Below are 26,147 nucleotides of genomic sequence, written 5' to 3'. Positions count from 1 at the left end.
CTGAGAAAGGTTGGAAACTTCTGGGTTAATGTGAAAAAAACAAAGCTAGAGAATACTAGTAGAGTTTCTGGGCAAAGAAAAATAAAAAATGTAAATAACTTACAGTAGGAGCCCAACAAGATGGTTTGTACCCAGGGCCCAACATGTGGTGCTACGGCCCTGCTTATTATTGTAGTTATTGTAATGATGATTTATTGTAGCGTCGTTGCCATGACAGCAGCGTTTCCATCATCATCATCTCCTCCACCTTGTCAACAACACCGTGTTTGTTCCACTGGGATCGAACCAATCATCGATGACACACGTGAGAATGTGACGTCACTCTCTCTCTCTCTCTCTCTCACGGGGGGGGGGGGCGGATCCTCCCTTCCCGCGCACACACACCGTGTCTTTGTCAGAGCACGAGCTGCTCAGCATTGATCAGAGATCAATAAACAACGATCACATCCTGTGTTTGTTTTTTTTTAGCAATGCAAAGATGGCGGGGTTCCTCCACACGGTGATGTCACTGGTTCTCAGACTGGTGCTGGTTTTCCGGCTCTGGGGCTACTGGTCTCTGGTCTACGTGCACTGCGCGCTGTGCACCGCCGTAGCGCTTCTCAAACTTGGGTGGAGCTTCGTCCTGAGGCCGACCACCACCTTCCAATGGGCCGTGCGTGAAACTCCTCCCGCGTGTCTGAACGACACGTCCTTGGGAACACACTGTTATGTTCGGATCAAGGTAAGACACGCGCACGCGCATGCACCTCCACTCCATAAAGTGCGTGTGTGTGTGCGTGCGTGTGTCCGTGCGTGCGTGTGCGTGTGTCCGTGTGTGGTGCTGAAAGAACAGCTCCTCTAACACCAAACCTACTGTGATCAACATTATGTAATAATGAAATAATACCTAAATATTCCTGTCACTTATTATGATTGTAAAGCTGTACATGCTATAAACATTTAGCAACAAACCATGCTTCAAAAACATATGAGAATATTTTTGAAATTTGTGATTTTTTTCCTTGTAAAAAGTTTGTCAATGTTAAATCTAAATGTTAAATAAATAATTAATTAAAATTAAAATGTTAAATAAATAATGAATCTAAATATTACCTTAAAAGTTACATTTGAATATAAATATAATCTCTAAATGCTAACTAATAAGTCTAAAAGCTAAATCTAAATGTTTAATGTAAATGTTAAATCTAAATGTTGAATCTATTCAGATAACATTACCATTATAATATAACCATTATAACGTATACACGTAATGGTTATATTTTAATGGTATTGTGGTGATGATTTGACCTTTGACCTTTCCTGCAGCGCCACTATCAGGCCAAGGGATCTGGAAAATCCTTCGTCCTAATATTTTCTCATTTGTGGTGAACATTCATGATTCTCACACAATGAGCAATATTGACTGATGATGGTGAGTCCCCCCCCCCCCCATAAACATATTTATTTACTCATTTTTATCTCCTTTTTGCCAAACATTTGGGGTTATTCACAAATCCTCCTCTACGTGACTTTCACTGTGAAAGAGCTGTTCCAAAACCGCATTGATAGTAAACCTTTTCTGAGAGGACAAGTTTAACACAGCTAAAACAGCTGGGGGTCACATTGACCCCAGAGGAACGCCAATACGTGCAATATGTGTTCAGCACATTGAAAAATTATCACTATGATAATTTTATACCAAATCAATTAAACCCATCAAATTGAGAAAAAAGATGAAATATGAAGCAAAAATAAGTCATTTATTAATTTTTGAATGATCAACATTGAATGTGGTCAAATAGGAGGGTTAAGTATGCTAACATGTACTAATTGTAAATGAGACTAATAGCTTTGTGTGGGTGTGTTCTGTTGCACCTGTATTTAATTTTTATTTAATTAACAGTCTTTCACTTAATTATGTACGTTTTTCTTTCTCTTTCTATCTTTCTTTGTGTTGTGTTTTTTACTTTTTATTTGTAATATTTCTTGAGCCGTGGATAAATAAAATAAAGTACATCTCGTTCTGATTAAGTGTGTTTTCATGTTCTTTAGGAATCTGGCCTCAGGTTCCACTATGTGGCAGCTGGGGAACGCGGAAAACCCCTCATGATGTTCCTACACGGTTTCCCTGAGTTCTGGTGAGTGAAGCCACGCTGACTCAGCACTTTTTTTAATTTTAGGACAAATTCTTTGCTCGAACGAGTTCCACTGACACAAAACAAAAAGTGCTGAGCAATCATTCACAGCTGATTGGTTGTTGGTGAGGATCTGAGATGAAAAACCACGTAATGCTATGTAACTGGATTAGGACCAAAGAGGTTGTCCATGTCAGTCCATGAAAAAAATGATGTGGAAAACATGGAATTTAGAAAAAAATAAAAAGGAATTCATAGTGTGCTACTTTCATCATATCATGTAAAACTATTATATGAGAAAGTTAATCTGTCCACTTGACTGCTCTGTACATTTGGTGTGTGTGCGTGTGCGCGTGTGTGCGTGTGTATGCGTGTGTGTGTGCGTGCGTAGCTCAGACCTCATTTATATTCCAGAATGTGCTGACTCATCACAAACACAGAGTGGGTGATTCTGAGGCGTAACAACTATCCACACAACTATATATTAACAACTCATCCCAGACCACATGATCAGTAGAATTGAGATCGGCTTCTGTTGTCACGGTGACCTTTGCTTAGCAATGATGACATATATTGTCTTACCTTTGTTCATTTTTATCAAAAGTTGCTCCAATGTGCATAAAACTCAATATTTAAAATCCAATACGTGTTGTCAGATAAACACCTACATTACATACATCTGATCACTTCTCAATCAAGAAATCTGTCCAATGAGGCGCGTAGTGCTTGTGTGTAAAATGGCCAGTCTCTCCGTTACCCAGCTCTGATTGGCCAGGGCTAAAGCCACTCCCATAGTGTTTGATATCACCAATTTCTACAGGCTCTGAGCTTTACAACACTATGTCAAACATTCTGATTGGTCAAAGCATTGCTGAACTAGACACATGCGTAACGCCATCAAAGAGTGAAACCATAAATAGCATTACGCATGGCACCGCAGAGACCTGAATAAAAATGGATGCGTGTTTACTTTGAGCCAAATTGCAACACCTAGTGGTCAAACATAAGACTATCATTGCCTGGAATCAATGTGACTGACATATTACAGTTACACACTTGTTTTCAAAATTGTGGAAAACTTTGGCACAGTTGTGGCAAAGTGGGCTTCCACCTGATTTTTTTTGTATTAAAACATGTGTATCTTTGGTCTAATGTTTATTATTATCACCAAACTTGCTGCAGTTGATGTCCATACATTAGTTCACTTATTTCTGCTTTTATAGCCTTTGATAATGAAAATTGGCTTCATATTTTATGTAAATCTCTAGATTATTATTGGGGAGGACTACAGATTTCTATGTTTAAAACATGATTCATTGTCACTCATTATCATGTATTTCAAAAACGTTATATCATCTGTAACCACTAAGGGTTCTACTTCAATCTGAACAAAAAATAGCCATGAAGGTCATGTTGAAACTTAGAAAAGCGTTATCTGTTATGTTTATGAGATTTTAAAGCACCGTAACCACAGTTTTACTAAATCAGGTTGATCAATGTTTCTCATGAGGGTGACTAACTAAAGAGAATGTGACAACAGTTGTGTTCTGTTGTTGGGGCTCAGATCAGTGACAGTGTAAAGCAGACATAAGCAACATGTGGCCCGGGGGCCACATGTTTGTGTGTCCTCCAATTTCCAAATTCCCAAAAATTGTATTTCAAGAAGTTGGAACGAATATAAAGCCCAACATAATATATAAAAGACGGACACAACAACCACTTAAACAAACAGAATGAGTAGAAAAACACACAAAACAGCATTATACAGAATAGCTTCAAAGACAGACAAACTGTCAACAAAATTTCACAAAATGACAAGAAAATACAGAAAATGACCCTAAAAACGCACAAATCGACAACAAAAATGCAGAAAATGACAAAACAAATTATACAAAATTGCACCAAGAACACAAAAAAAATAACAAAAACACACAAAATGACTAAAAACATCAAAACCACAGAGATGAAAATAGACAAATACCTTTTTTCCCCGTTAATGCTCTGATTGGTCGTTAAACTAAATGTTGAGGTAAACGTTGATCATGTGACACTCAGATCAGATACAATCACGTTTGTGGTCCCGCCCGCTGTGATAGACTCATGCAGTACATCAAAGATGGGCAACTTTCATCACATCAGGCCACAAATTAGGTGATTTTCTGATCTGGGGGTCACATGATTTACATTCATGTCAGCATTAGAATTACGACCAATCAGAGCATTATTACAGGGAAGAACAATACATTTGTTTTGTCATTTTATGTGTTTTTGGTGTAATAGTTTTGTTTTTTGTGTAATTTTTTGTGTAATTGTCTTAATTTAGTTTTTGCTGTTTTGTGTGTTATGAGCCAATTTGTGTATTTTTGTTGTGATTTGGTGTGTTTTAGGTTTTCTTGGCGCTACCAGCTCCGTGAGTTTAAGAGTGAGTTCCGTGTGGTGGCCATCGACATGCGCGGCTACGGTGAGTCAGACGTGCCGATCTCCACAGAGAGTTACCGCTTTGACTACCTGGTCACAGACGTCAAGGACATTGTGGAATACCTGGGTAAGAAAAACCCCTCTCCTCTGAGGCTAATGCTAATGTTAATGCTAGCTGCTGTTAATACTAGCTAATGCTAATTATAGCTAATGCTCGCTAATGCTAGACTAATGCTGGGTAATTCTAGGTAATGTTGGGTTAATGCTAATGCTAGGTAATGTCAATGCTAGTTCTAGTTCATGCTAATACTAGGTTAATGCTAATAATACCTAACACAGCTAACACTAATATTAATGCTAGTTAATGCTAATGCTATCTAATGTAAATGTTTGTTAATGCTAATATAGCTAACACTAATGCTAAAAATAGCTAACACTAATGTTAATGCTAGGTTAATATTAATGCTAGTTAATGCTAATGATAGGTTCATGCTAATGCTAGCTTAGTAAGAAGACTTCTATGCATTCATATATGGGACTCCATATCCCACAATGCAATGTGTGAAACATTTCTAACAATTTCAGTAAGACAGAGGAGATCAAAACAAACTTTTTTTAATTTTTTTTTCAAAGAAATAATCTGTGATTTATTGATCTTTGAGGTCTACACGATGTATGATACATCTCATTTTAAATCATTTTGGTACTTAAAGCCTGTCATTGATGGCGTTTAAATGTAGCTAATCTCTGCTTTATTAGACGTTGGCAGGTGTAAATGGTGCTTTGGATCTATTTGTGGGGACTGGAACAGTAATGTGATTACTATGATGTCCTGACTTTGGTCGGTGTCAGGCTGTTAGAGCAGGAAATGCATCTTTGATGGCTGAAAACATGGTGCAACGGAGGGAGGCGAGTATCACAAATCAATAATGGTATTGATTTAGAATCCATCTGTTCTTCTTCCTACCAGGGTACAGCAGATGCTGCCTCGTTGGCCATGACTGGGGCGGGATCATCGCGTGGCTGTGTGCCATCCACTACCCTGAGATGGTGACCAAACTCATCGTCCTAAACTGTCCTCATCCATCAGTGTTCACAGGTATGAAATAGATCTATCATATTATTATAGGTTTGAGCTCATTAAAAGGTGCCAGTAGTGTAAATGTATATCACAACAAATGTGTTTAATGTATTACCAACAAACAAAATATATGCACTTTTTTAAATATAGCACAATCAAAAAACACGCACCCCTTTTTTGAGGCAGTGTGCTGGATCAAAAGGTCCAAAGATGCTAAGAACTGCGTGGTTAGCTCCCAATTTCAGTTTTAATTTACACCAAAAACGTGGTGTTTCGGGCTGACCGCCCTTCATCAGACATGGTCCGCAGTTGTGCCAACCTTTTTTTTTCGCACCTTTTTAAATATATATTATATATATAAAAAGAAACACACATTGTAATTGGAGGTTTGCCAGTTCGAATCTCACCTGGGCCATCACTGTGGGATGTTGAGCTGCCCACTGCTTCTCAGGGATGGGTTAAAATTTCATATCTGTAATAACAATACAATACATGACCAATAAAGGCTTAATGTTTAATATTTAATAAACTATGGAGAGCTGCCATTTTTAACAGGATATGACACATGTTCGTTGATTTCTGTTAGCTGTTGCTAGGCAGCAGTGTTTGGTTGGTGAACAGTTTCTGAACAATGGTGTAAAGTGTAAAGCCAGTGGTTGCTATAAAGGGTTTTCACCTACGTCATGTTCTGGGCAGTAACTTGGATAAGCTGCCATTTTGGAAGCACTCTGAGGTAAACACTGCTATGGATAAATGTTCAAAACCACAGAAAAGCTCCTCAAAAAGTGTTCTAGATGCAAAGGCATACAGGGAAGGACTTGGTCACGATATTTGCAAAAGTTTTAACCCTAACCCAGTTTGGGTCATCCTTTAGACAAAGGTCAGACCTTTGACCTGGAATACAATGAGAAATACAGCTCTACATTCTAGCTCTACATTTTAACAGCTATATTGCTACTGTAGCAGGTTATTAAATGTGATTATGTTAAGTCAATAATGCCACATGCTGTAGCTTGATATGAATTCTATTATCATCATCACACTAGAAAATTAGTTCAGAGCTGCTATCAACAATTCACTAACCTGACAAGAAATGGGCCGAACACATTCAGATGTTGTCCAGATGTTTGCCTAGTAGATCCTGGTTTAGCTTCACTCACCACAAGCTCCTCCTTTCCTCTGATAACTGTTAACGTTGTTCTCCCTGATTTGTTCTAACTTTTGTCAGTCTATAAAACTCCAAATGTTTTTCACGGTCTGACCGATTGTTACAGCTAAAAACACGACAATAATTCACCATTTCCTCTGGTTCCACGTTCAGGACCTGCTTTGTTTACTTAATGAGTACCTCCAATATGGCCACTTCCTGTTTGATGACATGCCGTGAAAACCCTCTATAGCAACAGAAACATTTGTTTAAGCCAAATAATGGTATGTGAGCACCGCTTCAAGCTGAGCTGCTATGAGAGGGATCTGTGGGCTAAGCTAATGGGCTAAGCTAATGAGCTAAGCTAATGGGCTAAGCTAATGGACTAGCTAATGGTCTAAGCTAATGGGCTAAGCTATTGGACTAAGCTAATAGGCTAAACTAATGGGCTAAGCTAATGGGCTATGCTAATGGATTAAGCTAATAGACTAAGCTCATGGACTAAGCTAATGGGCTAAGCTTATGGACTAAGCTAGTAGACTAAGCTAACAGGCTAAGCTAATGGACTAAGCTAATGGACTAAGCTAATGTACTAAGCTAATGACTAAGCTAACGGGCTAAGCTAACAGGGTAAGCTAACGGACTAAGCTAACAGGCTAAGCTAACAGGCTAAGCTAATGGGCAAAGCTAATGGACTAAGCTAATGGGCACCAAACCAAAGTTCAGAGAATTCCTTCACAGAAAGTGGTTGAATGCAGCTTGTAAACGTACTTGTTCAGATCACTACAACGTTTCTGTTTACAGGGGATACTATGAAACAGAAACCAGCAGATACAACATTCACAGTTACAAAACCATTGCACGTGGGCAGACGGGGGTGGGTGGTGGGTCTGGGGAAGGCGAACCATTGCTTCTCTCTGATCCAGTCAGATGACGTTATGACGAGCTTGGCAGGTCTAGTTCAGAAGACAAAAGTCCAGGTGGTGATAAGGGAGGGGAGGTGGGGACAGAGCGTCAGATCTGCACATTTATACATAGTGAAGAATAGAGTCACAACCTTGAGCTGGCGTGTGAGGGGGGCCAATGGGTGATAAGACCATTGTTTTCATTTCAGACTAGCACTGTCTGGGGAGTCTTGAATGTCTTGTTCTCAGCAGTAACCCAGTAATGTAGCGTCAAACCGTCAGCCATTCCATTTCACGTTAACGCCCCAAAATGGATCTCTTCATAGTTTATACCCCAAAGTACAAAATATGCCCCAAAGTATAAAATAGTTTTAAAAAGTCCTTTTTAATGTGTTTTTTCAGTAAAAAGGTGCACATATATTGTTGGTAATACATTAAACACACTTTTTGTTATATACATTTCCACTACAGGAACACGTTAACATAATTATTATCATTGATTAGGTAGCATTAGCGCTTGAAAGGTAAAAAGAAGCTAATGTGAGGAGGAGGAGCACCTGCAAACCTCACCCCTCTCTCTCTCCTCTCCTTCAGATTACGCCCTCCGTCACCCCAGTCAGCTGCTGAAATCCTCTCATTTCTTCTTCTTCCAGTTGCCCCGCCTCCCAGAACTCATGCTGTCAATCAACGACTTTAAGGTGTGTGTGTGTGTGTGTGCGTGTGCGTGTGCGTGTGCGTGTGCGTGTGCGTGCGCGTGCGCGTGCGCGTGCGTGTGTGGCTAGTTGACTAAATGAACTGTAATATAGGCCACAAAAATATAGTGTAAGCCTCTTTTTATTTTTATTATTTTTCATTATTATTATTGCTCACCTGAGTTACAAACATTGCTCACTGAGGACACCTGCTGATCAATATTTACGGGGTGTTTTTTTTAGGATATTAAACCCACTTGATTTTAAAAGCCCTTTGTGCAGTCACTCCTGTAGATGCTACACAGCTTTCAACTTATCCTGAGTTACCATCACTACCTGTCAACATTGAGCTGTTCTGCAAAGCTGCATTTTAGACAATTTTATGAAATAATTCATTAACAGTATCATTGCAGTCCAAACAAATCTGATGTTGCACACCCTAGAACCAAGCAGCAGCCATGTTGAAAGTCTCAGGTCAATCTGATCCTGATTCACAGACATATTTGAGGAACACACAGACAGACAGAGGTGCCTTGCTTTATCGATAGATAGAAGACAGATATGTTACAAAGTTTCATTTTGTGACATTTACAGTTGGTGGTTTAAAAAAATGCTCTTTATGTCCTTTTTGTGTGAGAAAAAAAATCATCTGCTCCAGAAGGAATAAAAACCCACTGCCTTTCCAGCAGAATGAAACTTTTTCTTCTCCCTTTGACCTTTTCTATGTAGTCTTTGAAGCTTTTCACATTTGTTCTCTAACACTGCTCATGTGCTTCACTGCTGGGTTCTGATGGAGTTCCGATAGAGTTCCAGATACGCAGTGAATCAGATGTTCACTGAAGGTCTTCAGCTCTGATTCTACAGCTGAATATTGTGTTTTTCTTGATCAACCGTAGGCTCTGAAGACCTTGTTCACCAGCCGTAGCACCGGCATCGGGAGGAAGGGCCGCTGGCTGACCACGGAGGACCTGGATGCCTACCTGTATGCACTGTCTCAGCCTGGAGCCCTGACCGGGGCCCTCAACTATTACAGGAACGTGTTCAGGTGGGAAGGTTGCTTCATGTTTCCACTATTTATTAAAGGGAGAATATAAAAAGAGAGGGCAGTGTTACACCTAGGTGGGGGGGTGTGGGGGGGGGAGAGCAGGGAGGAGCGATTCAAGGAAGAGAAATGGAGGGTGGGGAAGAGTTGATTACTGTAAAGTGAGATGTGAAGTTGTAGGCGTGAGGCTTAACTATAATGGTGGTGGCTGTGGGCAGAGAGCCCCCCGCCTGAGATCCCAGCAGACGGCCAGAGCTGCGACGAACGGGCAGCCGGAGGGCACCCACCAGTGTGCCCAGAGCCAACAGGGACTGGACCCCAGGCCAGAAGGACCCGGAATAGAAGCAGCACCGGGAGCAGCACGCCCAAGGACAACGACCACACCCCCGGCCACCCTGGGCAACGAGGGGACGCTGCACGCCACACCGCCAGCCCCCAGGCGCACCGACCCAGCCTCCCAGAGCGCCCCAGGTCACCCTTTTTTGACACCGCCAGCGCGATGCGCCTCAGTTATTGCTAAAGTCCCCCCGCCGCCCCACCCACCCCCAGGGGTGGGGCGGCATAGTGTAGGGGTTCCCTATGTTCCACTGAGATGATGAGGACCCTGTGTTGTAAAAGCAAAGTAATATCAGTTGTTAACCTGTGACAGAGCTGTGTGATCTGACTCATCCATCGTTCTCTTGTGCTCACACTCTTCTGAACAGGCCCATGTGCAACGTAGATCAAAGAGCATCTGAGTCGTGCATGTTTTTGACATGTGAACTGCACGTGCATGACTGAGCACGCCATCTGCTCCCTTATCAAGCAATGGGTGAATCTGTCTGAGAATAGCTTTTAATGGGTTTATGTCAAAGAAAGCTCCCTGACCCATGTCCAGTTAGTCATTCTCTAAAAGCATGAAGTTAGAAATAAAATAAAAACATCTACATTTACTCTCATAACTGTATGAGTCATGGTGAGCAGTTTCAGGTACTCTCGTTATGACGTGTTTAGGTAGAGAGTCCTTTAATGATGAGTAGAGACTAAACCAACAACATTTATGAGCCTGATTCGATCCAAATCTGTTCTCAACCTTGGGGTCAGGAACCCATTTGAGGTTGCAAGACACTCGGAGGGGATCACCAGATGCTTTCAAGAAACTAAAACTATTTTTTTGAACAATTTAAGCCCATTTTTGCTTATTTTTCCCCTATTTCTGCAACTACACCAAATTTGCAAGTAAGTAAATTTTATTTCTAAAGCACTTTACAGGTTAAAAAACACAAAGTGCTGTACAAACATCTCATTATCATCCCGTTCAAAGAGACATGGAAAAACAATCACATATAACATGGAAGGACAAGAACGGGAGAAACTGTGGGTCGCCATGGGCATGGGAGGCGCTTCGTATTTAGATGAAAAATGGGAAAACAACAGGAGGAGAGGTGAGGGGGAAAAGCAGGTTTTAAACTAACGTCCCTAATCGGGAGGACAGTATAAAACTAGGAAAAAACCTCCTCGGCGTACGTGCACAAGCGCAAAACACACTGAGACAGTCACAAACAGGGAGGAGAAAAGAAGGGATATTCCATATTTTAACCTATTTTCATCAATTTTTCTTGCCATATTTTTGCTTCTTTTACTGTATTTTTGCTACATTACTATTATTTCTGACACTTCAACACATTTCAATGTCTTTTCTGTACATTTATTTCCACTTTCTAGACATTTTCAGCACTTATAAACCTTTTCCACCACTTTTTTAACCTCTTTTTACCATTTGATTCAGATTCAGATTCAGAATACTTTATTTATCCCTGAGGGGCAATTCAGTTTCAGTTACATCCCGACCAAGAAACATGAAAAAACAATCACAAAAAAAAGGCAAAACCAAACTAGGCCCTTGTAGAAAGGGGCGGAGTTTGGGATCATAAAAAACTCTTCAGCAAACATTACAAGAAAAACCAACAAACACAACATTCATTCAGTACAACAGCACGGTAGCACAAGGGATGGGTAGTTCGCAGGTCAGCCACGGGATGGCGCTGCCCGTATGGCCTCGCCTCCTGCTGCCATTTGCAGGGAAGGAGGAGGGGAGGGGGCCGGAGGAGACGGTGAAGAAACGGGTTGTGTATGTAATGTAGGAGTGAGAGTGGACCTCGAGAAGTTGTTCGCCGAGCCAGATCCCAGGTGTTCATGGAATCTGAAGTAAAGGTCAGAGCGTCGAATCAATATACCGTCCATGGAAGAGAGTGTTGAAAAAACAGACCTTGACAACAGGCTGTTCATCTAAGGGAGCAAATGAGATAGAAGAGTTGTTGTGACATTGACTGAAGCCCTATTGTTCCTGGTCATTTCCTTTGACACGAACTCTCCAGTCCTCTTAAAGTTCACATGGTGGAATCCATCTGAGAGTTCTGAGAGTTCGGCCCGTTTTCGTCGTTGACTAGCAGCTTCCAATAATGCTGCCAACATTATCCGAATTTTGTGATGAATCAGGAAAATACCAGTTCCAATCAGCAAAAGACCTGTTATCATAATTCCAATCTGGTCTGTGGACATCTTGTACATCTTCAGGATATACGGGCTCTCCCATTGCCCTGCAGACACATTTTATTGTATCAATGATGTTTGCATTAAAATCATTGCATGCTGTAATTATTTTACTGTAGGCTACTTAAGTTAATGATTACTATATGATTATGGTCTAAAGCAACATCAAATGCAGTTTTTTTCATCAAGGGACATGAAACTTGTGTTACCTGCTGGCTGCCCCCCCACACCGCGCAAGAAGTGTCTGTCAATGACTCCCGGGTAGTCACTCTTTTTATTGGTTTAGCCCAATAAACTACACAAAGTACAACACGTGGCTACCTAAGGATCTTTTCTGATTATGATCTTAATGAACCGTTTCCGTGGCAGCAGCAGCAGCAGTAGTGTGACTCCTAACTACAGTCAGATGTTTCAAATGTGACCAAATCACTTACTGCAGAGACATAAATCACTTTCTTCCTCCCCACAATTCTTGTGTGACCACAGAGACTCAATTTCAGCCATAATTCATTGCTTTCCTACCGCAGCAAAGCATCGCATCACAAACAAGACGAGAAACGAGGCAAAACCTTTAGAATCAAAGAATATTCTATGATTTCTATGTTTTTGATGTCATTGAAAAGCTTGCACCACACGTTCAGAATCTGTAATTAACTCAAAATGCCCCCTGTCTACCTGTTGATCAGATTCAGGTATTTAGCAGGAGGGAAAAGTGTGAAATCAGCAGAGCTGTAGTCCTCCAGGATGCCATGTTTAGGTTTTATTTCCGTTTGGTTGAATCTGCTAATATAAAAAAAACAAGAAAAACATAGAACACTAAGGACAAACTGCAAGGACACACCAAGCCCAGCTTACAAGTCAGCAAGTGTTACATTACTTAGACTAAGAAAGCTCAAAAATGTGTATTTTCAAAAAAGAAAAAAATCATATAGCTATTACTGTTTCCATGCCAATTTTTTAGTTTTTGATGCAGAATAATCAATAGGACACTGGAATACTAAAACAACAGCTCAGCTCAGTCTTTGGTTCAGATTTTACGAGAAGTTGATGTTGATGAGCATGATCAAATAGAGAAGGGAAAATACTGAATACTTTATTTTTTAAAAAAAAAAAAAAAAAAAAAAAGAAAAAGAAGCTGCAAATGTGAATTTTCTTTCTGGGGATCAATAAAGGTGTATTGTATTCTGTAGGTACCACGGTTCACATCGATGCGCTGAAAATTGAATCGCAGTACTTTTTTTAAACAGCAGAGGTCACCCTGGGCAACGAGGGGACGCTGCACGCCACACCGCCAGCCCCCAGGCGCACCGACCCAGCCCCCCAGAGCGCCCCAGGTCACCCTTTTTTTAATATATATATTAATCCTTCCAGAACCGGACGTGGCGGGCGGAATCTGCTACTACTTTCTTTCTGGCCGCCATTTACTGTTAAACATTCTCATAAAAGATTCTTTACATCTTTAGCACCGAAAGAATATCTGTAATATTACGTGAATATCTGTAAAAATCACGTTTTTCTATTAACTCTGTCTGCTAGCATAGCATCTCTTCTTCACTGGTGGAATATCTGCATGCCAACCGACCTCTGGGTTACCAGCGCCCTCTGCTGGTTTAAACAAATATTTGACGTCAACACAGTAAAATGACGGGTTTTTTTTTGGTTTTTTTTTAAAGTCCAATTGTTGAGGCACAAAATACATTTTCAGTTGCACTTTTAAAAAGAAAAAGAACTATTATGCAGTTTTGCATTGTTTGTTATAGAACCAGAATTTGAATTAATCGGCTTCTTCTTCATTTGTATTATTCCTTTATTTATTTCATTCAAGATTTATTTTTAGTTAAATTGCATTTTTTTGAATAGTTTATCAAGGGATTCTTTTGACAATGAAAAATAAAAGGAAAATAGTACAGTATTTCCCCCCCCCCCCCCAAAAAAAGGAATATTTTTCAGTCATCATTTGTCTACAGTCCCATTTTGTAAAATAAATCGTGAGAAAATCGTATCGTGAACCCAGTATCGTGAATCGAATCGTATCGGGAGTTGAGTGAATCGTTACATCCCTAATTCTAACCCATCATGCAACTTTTTTTTTTGGTACAGTTTAAAATACAATGAAACATAATAATATCATAAACAGTGGACAAACAATAACAAAAATCAATACACTTTAGAGGGAAATATAACAATCAAAGAGAAAAATAAAACAAAAAAAAATAAAATAAAGGAATGTCAAAACAGCAAAAAATTGAAACGGAGCAGAAAACAGGAAAAAGAAAAAGAACATTAACATCAAGGGCCTGTACTACAAAGCTGGATAAGTATATCCTGATATATCTCCGTTAGCTTCACCTAACCAAACATTCTCCGACAGAGAGCCCCTGTACTATGATGCATGATATAAACACGTTCACTTAAAGCTGCAGTTTATAAGTTTTTTTTTTTGACATCATTTGGTCAAAAATCCCTAATCATATATGATTATATTGTAATCCAAAGTGTTCTGAGTAGACAGTGAATCTTTGGTCCTTCTCTTGGCCCAAAAAATAACGTTTAGAAATCCAAGAGAGTGACGTTGGATTTCAAGAGTTAGATTACACCTTTTTAGAGGCCTTCTCTTAAAGAGGGGTGATGTGGTATCTGTCACACAGGATACCGACTGTATCCAATACATAATACAGAGTTTGATTCTTGTCAAGATAACTCATCATTCTGTTGCAAGCTAGCTAAACTCAATAATTTATTTGGAAGACAGGTCGCGATGTAAAAAAAAAATCAAAACTTTGGTTTATTATAAAAGATGAAATGAAAGTGAAAATGAATGTTAGACTTTTTATTTATTAATATTAATCCTGACATTTCTTTGGAGTTTTATTGAAGCATTTGTATTTTCTCTTTGCAGCTCCCTGCCTTTGAGCCAGAACTGCGTCCGCTCTCCAGTTCTGCTGCTGTGGGGCGAGCGCGATGCGTTCATGGAGCAGGAAATGGCAGAAGTGTGTCGGCTTTACATCAGGAACCATTTCCGTCTGAACATCATCTCCGGTGCCAGCCACTGGCTCCAACAGGACCAGCCTGACATCGTCAACACCCTCATATGGACCTTCCTCAAGGAGGGAGAGGGACGCAGCAAAAGCTACAGGAACTAGACTCTCGCTTTCACGGGAACGCCTGAACATCCTCAACCAAGCAACATCGTGATGATGCAATCATTGTTTCAGATCTTTTACGTTTTAGACGTCGGCAGGAAAAGAACAAAAGAAAGCACACGTTAACCTGGAGAGGACGCGATGTGGACTCATAGCTCAAGATGTTTTTTGCACATGACATCCGCCTTTAAAGTCGGTGTAGTGGTTCCAGTGGTTCCAGTGGTTCCAGTGATTCCAGTGGTTCCAATGGTTCCAATGGTTCCAATGGTTCCAACGGTTCCAATGGTTCCAGTGGTTCCAGCAGCACAAACTAAACGTTTGGCTCAAGCACTTAGTGACTGTGTGTTGTGTGTGTGGTGCCTTCTGTTTGTGATCAGGGAGCTATAATATACTGTAATTCTCCCTCATCAGGAGGAGCTTTTGTCTTTTGTCTAATTCTGCTCAGAGATGCTAATCTAGAGCAGTGGTTCTCAACCTTAGGGTCAGGATCCACTGGGAGGGGGTCGCGAGATACCTGCAAGAAACTGAAAATATTTTCGGAACAATTTGAGCCCATTTTTGCTTATTTTTAATAGAAGTGTGCCAATACATCGATTATCAGATTAATCGTGATTCGACACGCAACCATTCATTAACGTTCAAAATCAATTGTTTTTCATAAAAACTAAATGACGGGAACGAAAGTGAATGGACCAGGCAAAGGAACAGACCAGGCGAAGGAACAGACCCGGTGAAGGAACGGACCAGGTGAAGGAATGGACCCAGTGAGGGAACACACCCGGTAAAGGAAGGAACCAGGTGAAGAAGCGGATCAGGTGAGGGGACGGACCCGGTGAAGGAACGGACCTGGTGAAGGAACGGACCAGGTGAAGGAACACACCCGGTGAAGGAACAGACCCGGTGAGGGAACGGACCAGGTGAGGGAACGGACCCGGGGAAGGAACGGACCAGGTGAAGGAACGGACCCGTGAGGGAACGGACCAGGTGAGGGAACGGACCCGTGAGGGAACGGACCAGGTGAAGGAACGGACCCAGTGAAGGAACGGACCAGGTGAGGGAACGGACCCAGTGAAGGAACGGACCAGGTGAGGGAACGGACCTGTGAGGGAACGGACCCGTGAGGGAACGAACCAGGTGAGGGAACAGACCAGGTGAGGGAACGGACCCGTGAGGGAATGAACCAGGTGAGGGAACAGACCCAGTGAAGGAACGGACCAGGTGAGGGAACGGACCCAGTGAAGGAACGGACCAGGTGAAGGAACACACCCGGTGAAGGAACAGACCCGGTGAGGGAACGGACCAGGTGAGGGAACGGACCCGGGGAAGGAACGGACCAGGTGAAGGAACGGACCCGTGAAGGAACGGACCCGTGAGGGAACGGACCAGGTGAGGGAACAGACCAGGTGAGGGAACGGACCAGGTGAAGGAACGGACCCGGTGAAGGAACGGACCAGGTGAAGGAACGGACCAGGTGAGGGAACGGACCAGGTGAAGGAACGGACCCGGTGAAGGAACGGACCAGGTGAAGGAACGGACCAGGTGAGGGAACGGACCAGGTGAGGGAACGGACCCAGTGAAGGAACGGACCAGGTGAAGGAACGGACCAGGTGAAGGAACGGACCAGGTGAGGGAACGGACCAGGTGAGGGAACGGACCCAGTGAAGGAACGGACCAGGTGAAGGAACGGACCAGGTGAAGGAACGGACCAGGTGAGGGAACGAACCAGGTGAGGGAACGGACCCGTGAGGGAACGAACCAGGTGAGGGAACAGACCAGGTGAGGGAACAGACCCAGTGAAGGAACGGACCAGGTGAGGGAACGGACCCAGTGAAGGAACGGACCAGGTGAAGGAACGGACCAGGTGAGGGAACGGACCAGGTGAAGGTGGTGATGGTGCGCAGATAATTGTGCAAAAATATAAAAAGTGTAGAACAGACAAATATTGGAAGGACAAATGAATCAGAATTAAAAAATAAAGAGTTAAACAGTCTGATGGCAGTGGGAACACCGTGCACTTCCTCACCAGTTTATTGAGTTTATTTGACGGCACTTGTCCGGATCCTCTTTGCGTTTGAATTCCTGAAATTGGTTTTCATCCATCCATCCATTTTCAGACCCGCTTTATGCTATTTCAGGGTAGCAGGGGTCTGCCGGTGCCAATCTCCGGCTCACACGGCCGCTAGGCGGGGGTACACCCTGGACAGGGCGCCAGTTGGTTTTCAATATTTTAGAGAGATTTTAAATGTGGCAGCGACTCTGTAGCTACAGTTACTGAAAGAAACAAGTGATATATCCTGTGATTTCAAAGGTGGCCGAGAGGTATCGGTGCATTCCTGGTACCAATGTTTGGTGGTTCTAGTGTCTCCTGGTCCCTGGTACTTGCCGGCGAAGGTGGCTCTCAGACCGTGAACTTTACAGCTACAGATTGAATTAGCTGAATAACCAAATATTTTAGTTATTTCTATATTGTTATATTTATTTATTTATTTTGTAATCTAATTAATGTTAGATTTGGGGATTTCACATAAATAAAGATAATTACAATAAATTTGTTTGGTTACTTTAATTAATGGATACCCACACATAAACCTTGTTTAAGAGTATGAAATAGCCACAAAGTGAGGAAAAAAGATTCATCGAGAAATGTCATAGGTGTTGAATAATCAAATCGTGAGGTTGCTTACCCATTTTCTACAACTTCACCAAACTCACCATATTTTAACCTATTTTCATCACTTTTTCTTGCCATATTTTTGCTCCTTTTAATGTAGTTTTGCTACATAACTACCATTTCTAACACTTCTACATCACATTTTAATGATTTTTCTGCACTTATAAACCCTTTCTACCACTTTTACACCTAATGTCACAAATGTTGACCTATTATTGTCTCTTTTCACCATATTTCATGATTATTTTAGCCAATTTAACCACAATCACCATTTGTCATGTCCATTGTTTACCAGTTTAAAGTAATTGTTTCAATATTGACACTTTTTCTGTCTGTTTTTTCCCACTCTAATTTTACAACTTTTAACCAATTCCTGTAGTTTTTCCACCATTTTTGGTCACTTTGAACCATTTTATTAGTGATTAAAACCATGATTTCCATCTTTAAGATGACTATAATAATAATAATAAATGTTCCTGGATAACAGTGGATATTATTCAGATGAATAAATAAATGTGGTTATCACAGATTCATAGAACAATGGACCATCATTTTACTGACTTTATGGATGGACCCCAAAAATCTCTCCCCTTTATTCCCCCTTATAGATGGTCCTGTCTCCACATGACTGTTCTTCAATGTTCATGTCTGTGTTCAACCACCTTCAGCTATAGTGGGGGTCCCTGCTCTATGGGACCTTTATTTTGGAGGGTCCCCGCTCTCTGGAGCCTTTATTTTGGGGGTCATGGCCTGGAAAGGTTGAGAACCACTGGTGTAGAGTCTTTATTTTCCTGTTTAGAGATGTTGATGATGATTAACTATTTTACTATTTTGTATCTCTTCCTACACACTGCATTTTTGAGAAAAAACGCACCGAGCCAGGTCGACACACTTTGATTTTATAAATAAACTTCAGTAAGTGTCGATGTGTGGGGAAATGTCCTTTGTTGTCCATCATTAGTATCAGATTAGCTTTGATGTAAGTGATAAACACAAAACATGGCTTCACATATCACTGATGTCTGTGTTAATAACTCATGAGTCATCGCTCACATACTCTTACATAAACAGATGTTGTTGAGGCAGTCACATAATAAAACCTCATTTAAAAAAAATAAAAATCACATGCAATCCACAGTGTCAATTACATTTTTTCAATTACAATTACATCTTTAATTATCCATGTGCAATTACAACTCAATTTCCATGGCCTCCTGCATCCTCACTATGCTAACGCTAGGTTAGTGCAAATGCTTTTGCTAGGCTAATGCAAGCTAATGTTAACTAATATTGATGCTAATGCAAACTAATACTAATACTAAATTAAATGTATTTTAATGCTAGCTAATGCTAAGCTAAGGCAGTGTGACACACCTGTATCCTGCTTGCATTTTCTTCAGGAATCACAAATATTCTAGTTATAATTACAATACCAGGATTTTCCTCCTAAAAGTGAATTACAATTACATTCTCAGTTACTAAAGTTCAATTATAATTCATCACAATTACTGATCCTTTAATAAATAATCCTTATTAAATGTAACATTCCTCTTGTGTTAGCTTTCTGTTAGCATCTCTAATGCTAACGGGTCAGTTTGACCCATGCTTATAATCAGCTGTAAAATACACTAATAAATATTAACTATCGTCTAATTAGTTTCTCATTTGTTGGTTACCTCGTTAGGCTTCCTGATCAATTAATATATTGGTATTAATATTTATGGTGTGGGCGTCTGAGCCTTTTTTTTTTGTCTCTATACCCATAGATTTATATTTTTTTATTTTAAAAAAGTGATAAAATTGTCCTCAAGATAAGTGACAGGTAGTGAGAAAAGTTGATATGAAACATATTTTAATAATTGTTAACTACATATTACACATACGTACTAACTAATAATTATTAAAATATGTTAAGCCATAAAACTGTAACATTTCAATGCCAATTACAAAGTCAATTATCTGAACTCAATTACAATTACACATTAAATTAAACTTTATAGCACAAATTACAACATGGAGGTGTAGAACATGATCAGCAGCTCCTGGGGCAGGTTGAACTTCCTCAGCTGATACAGGAAGTACTTCCTCTGCTGTGCCTTTTTCCTGGTTGTGTCTATGTGGGAGGTCCACTTCAGGTCCTGTGAGATTGTGGATCCCAGGAACCTGAAAGAGTCCACGGTAGACACTTTGCTGTTCAGAATGGTGGGGGGGGGGGAGTGTGTGGGGGGGATTTCTCCTGAAGTCCACTGTCATCTCCACAGTCTTGAGCGGGTTCAGTTCCAGGTGGTTCTGACTGCACCAGAGATCCAGCTGTTCCACCTCCGTCTGAAGGCAGACTCGTCCTCGTCCCTGATGAGACCAATGACGGTGGTGTCGTCTGCAAACTTCAGGAGTTTCACAGAGGGGTCCCCTGAGGTGCAGTCATTGGTGTAGAGGGAGAATAAAAGTGGGGAGAGAACACACCCCTGAGGGGCGCCAGTGCTGAGTGACCGGGTGCTGGATGTGATGCTTCACAGCCTTACTTGCTGCTTCCTGTCAGACAGGAAGTTGGTGATCCACTGACAGGTGGAGGCCGGTGCTGTGAGCTGGGTGAGTTTCTGTTGAAGGATGTCAGTAACGCGTTACACTACTACCTTATTTAGTTACACTACTACGTTCTTTAGTAACGTGTTACACACCTACGTTTTTTTAGTAACGTGCACACTACTACGTTATTTAGTAACGCGTTACACTACTACGTTATTTTGTAACGCGTTACACTACTACTACTACTCTACTAGTTGGTAGTCCGTCGGTGTCAATGAAGACGTCATTGTTGCGCAATTTATATTTTTTCCAGACATGGCTCCGGAGATGACTGTGGAGCCTGATGCCCGAAGCGCAGCGCCTGCTGCAGGTGGGACACTCAAAATTGGTTCCCGTGGAGCCTGCAGTTTGCTGGTGCTGGCGGAGTAGGCGCTGCTCTGCAGCGGCATCGTAGGCCTCTTCGAAGTGCTGCATGCTGGGGTCACAAATGCTACGCAAGGTCTATCGGCAGCGGTGGTTTTGAGAGCAGCAGGTGGGATTCTGCATTTCTTGAGGGTCTTTGTATTGCTTTTTCTGTTCACCAGCTCTTCTCTTGCCCTCGCTGAGCTTTCCGTAGAGGAATCGTTGAGGAAGGCGGTTGGCAGAAGGATGGACTCGGCTGAAGGAAGACCGGCTCGCCGGCGGGCCTCTGTGTGAGGTACCTTGTACCACCGTCGCAGGCCAAGGATTCTCTGAAGGCACCTGATGTGGAAGGCCTCCAGACATTTCACATGCCGACGGTAAAGCACCCATGCCTCGCAGCCATATAGCAGGGTGGAGAGACTTACGGCCTTGCAGACAGCCATTTTCGTGCGGATGGTCAGGTCGCAGTTGAGGAAGACACGACCCGCAATTTAGAGACTCCAATCAACCTTACAGTCATGTTTTTGGAAACCCACACAGCACGGGAAGAACATGCAAACTCCACACAGAAAGGAGGTGTCTCTGGGCTCCACCCCAGGGTTGAACCCATCACCTTCTTGCTGTGAGGCGGACGTGCTAACCACTAAGCCACCGTGCGCCCCTGCAGCAACTATGCAAAAAAAAATCATATCGGTTGTGCTCCTCTAGCGACAAAACCTGCACTGCGATTCGGAGAGGACAATATCTACTACCAGTTGGAGATGGAGGAAGCGCATGATCCGGGCAAGGACTTTGCCAGCCACAGACAGCAGTGAAATTCCTTGACTGTTCCCGCCCGGGAGACAAGACTTTGGCTGGGATGCCGTCAGGGTCAGCAACCTTGTTGGTTTTCAGGCTGGCAATGGCCTTCTGAACCTCGGAGAGCAAGGGCAGGGTGTCCAGGGCTGGGAGGCCAGGTAGTTCTGGTAGCTGCTGGATGATGGCGGGGTCGCAGTCATTGGCTCTGTTCAGCAGCTTGCCGAGGTGTTCTGACCAGCGCCCGAGAATTCCAACACAATCTTTGTGGAGTGTCCTTGCTTCGGACTGGGTGCAGAGATCCCCGCTGTGGTCCATAGATCGTCTTGATTGCCGAGTAGAACTGCTGGGAATTGTTGTTGTCTGCAAAGCTCTGGATCTCTAGAGCTTTTTTTGTCCACCAGTCGTTCTGCATTGTCCTGAGTTTGCGTTGGGCAAGTGCACATAGGTCGGTCCAGCGGGACCAAAGGGCAGCTGAGGACGGGTGGCTGAGTACAGCATCTTGGGCATTTTTCTTCTCTCGCAGAAGTCGGTGGATTTCCTCGGCACTCTTATCAAACCAGTCCTGGTGATGTCTCTGGGTGGTTCCAAGAGCGGACTGTACTGCTTTACAGACCGCCTTGCTGATGACGTCCCATTCATTGGTCAATTGCGCGGTGGTGATCGGGGTTTGCGGCTTGACCTGCGTGATGGCTACCAAGTTCTCCGCTGTGACGCGCCTCAGTTCTGCCATAACGTTTGGGTCGCAAGCTGCACGGAAATTCAGTCAAGGGTTTGGCTTCTTCTTTCACACAGGTGGTCGGATGTGCAGACGGAGGATACTTATATGATGGTCGGTCCAGCACTCTGCCCCTTGCATGGCTCTCGTGACAAGGACATCCTGGAGGTCGGATTTGTGGACAATGACATAATACAGCAAATGCCAGTTCTTGGACCACTAATGCATCCACAATGTCTTGTGCATTGTCCGGAGTTGAAACATGGTGTTGGTGATGAATAGCCCGTGTTCTGCGCAGAGGCTGAGGAGCCTGAGTCCATTGCTGTTGCTGCGTCCGACCCCGTGACGACCAATGACATCTTTCCACACCTCGTGGTTCTTGCCAACCCTGGCGTTGAAGTTGCCGAGCAGTAGGATCTTGTCACTGCAAGGGATCTTGCGAACTACCCATCCTAAAGACCCACTTCCTGTGCCAAAGTGCTGTTAAAATGAATGTTGTGTTTGTTGGTTTTTGCTGAAGACTTTTTCATGATCCCAAACTCCGCCCCTCTCTACAAGGGCATAGTTTGGTTTTTGCCTTTTTTTTTTACCTCTTCTTCTTACCGATCGTTCCATATCTCTCATCTAAGAAACGGAGCCCCGCCCTGCTGCTAGCGCTCCACAGTACTTCTGTTCCTGTTCCTCCATGTTATATGTGACTGTATTTTCATGTGTCCCTCCATAACAGCCTTTGGATCAAATCTAACAATACAGAACAAAACTAGATTGTAAAAAATGTATTATGTATTTATTATTATTACGACTACTAATACTACTACTACTACTAATAATAATTATTATAACATCCCCACGACCCTGTGAGACAGGAGCAAGTGGGTTTGAAAATGGATGGATGGATGGATTATTATAACATATTTATACATTATATAATAACAATCTAAAATGATATAATAAAAAATACATTATATAAAACAAAACAATATTTAACAGAATAAAGTTCAAATGTTGTTCTAATCATATTTAATGTTACATACTAAACTTACTTTTATTCCTCATGTATGAAGTATGGAAAGTAGGAAAGATGATAAATTTTTATTTTTTTGTTAATCATTATTCCTATTTAAGACACTTTAATAAGAATGATTGTATATTCTAAATATAGGCTACAAAGTTTCATTTTTTTATATTTTCATTGGTGGTGTGCCTAGGGATTTTTCCTATCTATCTATCTATCTATCTATCTATCTATCTATCTATCTATCTATCTATCTATCTATCTATCTATCTATCTATCTATCTATCTATCTATCTATCTATCTATCTATCTATCTATAGATCTATCTATCTATAGATCTATCTATCTATCTATCTATCTATCTATCTATAGATCTATCTATCTATCTATCTATCTATCTGTCTATCTATAGATCTATCTATCTATCTATCTATCTATAGATCTATCTATCTATCTATCTATCTATAGATCTATCTATCTATCTATCTATCTATCTATAGATCTATCTATCTATCTATCTATCTATCTATCTATCTATAGATCTATCTATCTATCTATCTATCTATAGATCTATCTATCTATCTATCGATCTATAGATCTATCTATCTATAGATCTATAGATCTATCTATCTATCTATCTATCTATCTATCTATCTATAGATCTATCTATCTATCTATCTATCTATCTATCTATCTATCTATCTATCTATCTATCTATCTATCTATCTATCTATCTATCTATCTATCTATAGATCTATCTATCTATCTATCTATCTATCTATCTATCTATAGATCTATCTATCTATCTATCTATCTATAGATCTATCTATCTATCTATCTATCTATAGATCTATCTATCTATCTATCGATCTATAGATCTATCTATCTATAGATCTATCTATCTCTCTATCTATAGATCTATAGATCTATCTATCTATCTATCTATCTATCTATCTATCTATCTATCTATCTATCTATCTATCTATCTATCTATCTATAGATCTATCTATCTATCTATCTATCTATAGATCTATCTATCTATCTATCTATCTATCTATCTATCTATAGATCTATCTATCTATCTATCTATCTATCTATCTATCTATAGATCTATCTATCTATCTCTCTATCTATCTATCTATCTATCTATCTATCTATCTATCTATCTATCTATCTATCTATCTATCTATCTATCTATAGATCTATCTATCTATCTATCTATCTATCTATCTATCTATCTATCTATCTATCTATCTATCTATAGATCTATCTATCTATCTATCTATCTATCTATCTATCTATCTATAGATCTATCTATCTATCTATCTATCTATCTATCTATCTATCTATCTATCTATAGATCTATCTATCTATCTATCGATCTATAGATCTATCTATCTATAGATCTATCTATCTCTCTATCTATCTATCTATCTATAGATCTATAGATCTATCTATCTATCTATCTATCTATCTATCTATCTATAGATCTATCTATCTATCTATCTATCTATAGATCTATCTATCTATCTATCTATCTATCTATCTATCTATCTATAGATCTATCTATCTATCTATCTATAGATCTATCTATCTATCTCTCTATCTATCTATCTATCTATCTATCTATAGATCTATCTATCTATCTATCTATCTATCTATAGATCTATCTATCTATCTATCTATCTATCTATCTATCTATAGATCTATCTATCTATCTATCTATCTATCTATCTATCTATCTATCTATAGATCTATCTATCTATGCTATCTATTCTATCCGATAGATCAGCTATCTATCTATCTATGCGATCTATCTATCTATAGATCTATCTATCTATCTAGCTATCTAGCTATCTATCTATCTATAGAGTCTAGCTATCTATCTATCTATCTATCTATCTATCTATCTATCTATCTATCTATCTATCTATCTATCTATCTATCTATCTATCTCTCTATCTATCTATCTATCTATCTATCTATCTATAGATCTATCTATCTATCTATCTATCTATCTATCTATCTATCTATCTATCTATAGATCTATCTATCTATCTATCTATCTATCTATCTATCAATACACTGAGAATGATAGATTGCAACTAACGCATGCGTAATAAGTGACGTCATTTCCTCCTCCCCTTTTCTCCCGTGCGTCTCTGACAGCGTGCTGAGGTGACGTCATCATCGTGGGTCAGTGGGTGAGCTGGTGCTGCAGACGTTTGAATGAAGTGTTATTAACCGACAATAACCGACCACAGCAGTTATTAGTTGTGTTCGTGATGAGCAGGACGGACATGTTTGTGTGTTCAGAACAGGAGAAACCAGAAGGGAACGGTTCACCGCTGCTAATGCTAACATGCTAGCAGTGAGCAGAGGGTGAGTGATCAGTGATGGCGCTATACAATCATAACTTTGCTTTTAAATGCAATGTTTTACTTCACATACTGTGTTTAACATAGGAAAATACTATATTATAATAGTAAACAAACATGGAAAACTTAAAGTACATTACAGTTTTCTATTTTTAAATTAAAGTCGTATTATTTTGAGAATAAAGTCTGAATTTTGTGAGAATAAAGCAGTAAATTATGGGAATAAAGTCATAATTTTTCAAGAATTAAGTCGTCATATTTCGAGATTAAAGTTGTAATAGTTTGAGAATAAAGTAATAATTTTATTAGATTAAAGTCATATTTTGAGAATGAAATTGTGATTTTATTAGATTAAAGTTGTACAATTTTTAGAATAAATTTGTAATATTTCAAGAATGAAGTCATCATTTTATGAGAATAAAGCCACAATTTCATTTGATTAAAATCATATTTTAAGAATAAAATCGTAATTTTATTAGATTAAAGTCGGAAAATATTAAGAATAAAAACCCAATTTTATTAGATTAATTTGTATTAGATTAAAGTTGGATTATTTAGAGAATATTCA

The 26,147-nt window shown here is 40.5% G+C and overlaps 2 protein-coding genes across 6 annotated transcripts in view; both read left to right on the top strand.

Moving 5' to 3' along the window:
* Window positions 1–383: 383 nt before the first annotated feature.
* Window positions 384–16,737, top strand: ephx4 (epoxide hydrolase 4). Its single transcript, XM_028443723.1, has 7 exons — window positions 384–721; window positions 2,032–2,117; window positions 4,502–4,659; window positions 5,503–5,631; window positions 8,260–8,363; window positions 9,254–9,402; window positions 14,831–16,737. The coding sequence occupies exons 1-7, from the start codon at window positions 479–481 to the stop codon at window positions 15,072–15,074; spliced, it is 1,113 nt and encodes a 370-aa protein (XP_028299524.1). The 5' UTR covers window positions 384–478; the 3' UTR covers window positions 15,075–16,737.
* Window positions 16,738–25,363: 8,626 nt separating this feature from the next.
* Window positions 25,364–26,147, top strand: part of btbd8 (BTB domain containing 8) — a 69,989-nt gene continuing 69,205 nt past the window's right edge. For 4 of the 5 annotated variants that reach the window (XM_028444388.1, XM_028444390.1, XM_028444389.1 and 1 more), the window contains exon 1: window positions 25,384–25,583. In XM_028444388.1, the coding sequence (XP_028300189.1) occupies window positions 25,564–25,583 (20 nt within the window). In that variant the 5' untranslated portion in view covers window positions 25,384–25,563. Of the gene's footprint in view, window positions 25,584–26,147 lie in introns of all 5 variants that reach the window. The other variant, XM_028444391.1, reaches the window with a different exon arrangement.

Source organism: Gouania willdenowi, chromosome 4, assembly GCF_900634775.1.
Source record: "Gouania willdenowi chromosome 4, fGouWil2.1, whole genome shotgun sequence".
Lineage (NCBI taxonomy): Eukaryota > Metazoa > Chordata > Actinopteri > Blenniiformes > Gobiesocidae > Gouania > Gouania willdenowi.
This window is presented reverse-complemented; position numbering and strand designations above follow the sequence as displayed.

What these genes read in the sequence shown, in the direction of transcription:
- ephx4 (XM_028443723.1), top strand. Translation starts at nt 479, where the DNA reads ATGGCGGGGTTCCTCCACACGGTGATGTCACTGGTTCTCAGACTGGTG. An exon ending in ACTGTTATGTTCGGATCAAG is followed by an intron (nt 722 to 2,031) that starts GTAAGACACGCG and finishes CATGTTCTTTAG; the next exon opens with GAATCTGGCCTCAGGTTCCA. An exon ending in TATTACAGGAACGTGTTCAG is followed by an intron (nt 9,403 to 14,830) that starts GTGGGAAGGTTG and finishes TTCTCTTTGCAG; the next exon opens with CTCCCTGCCTTTGAGCCAGA.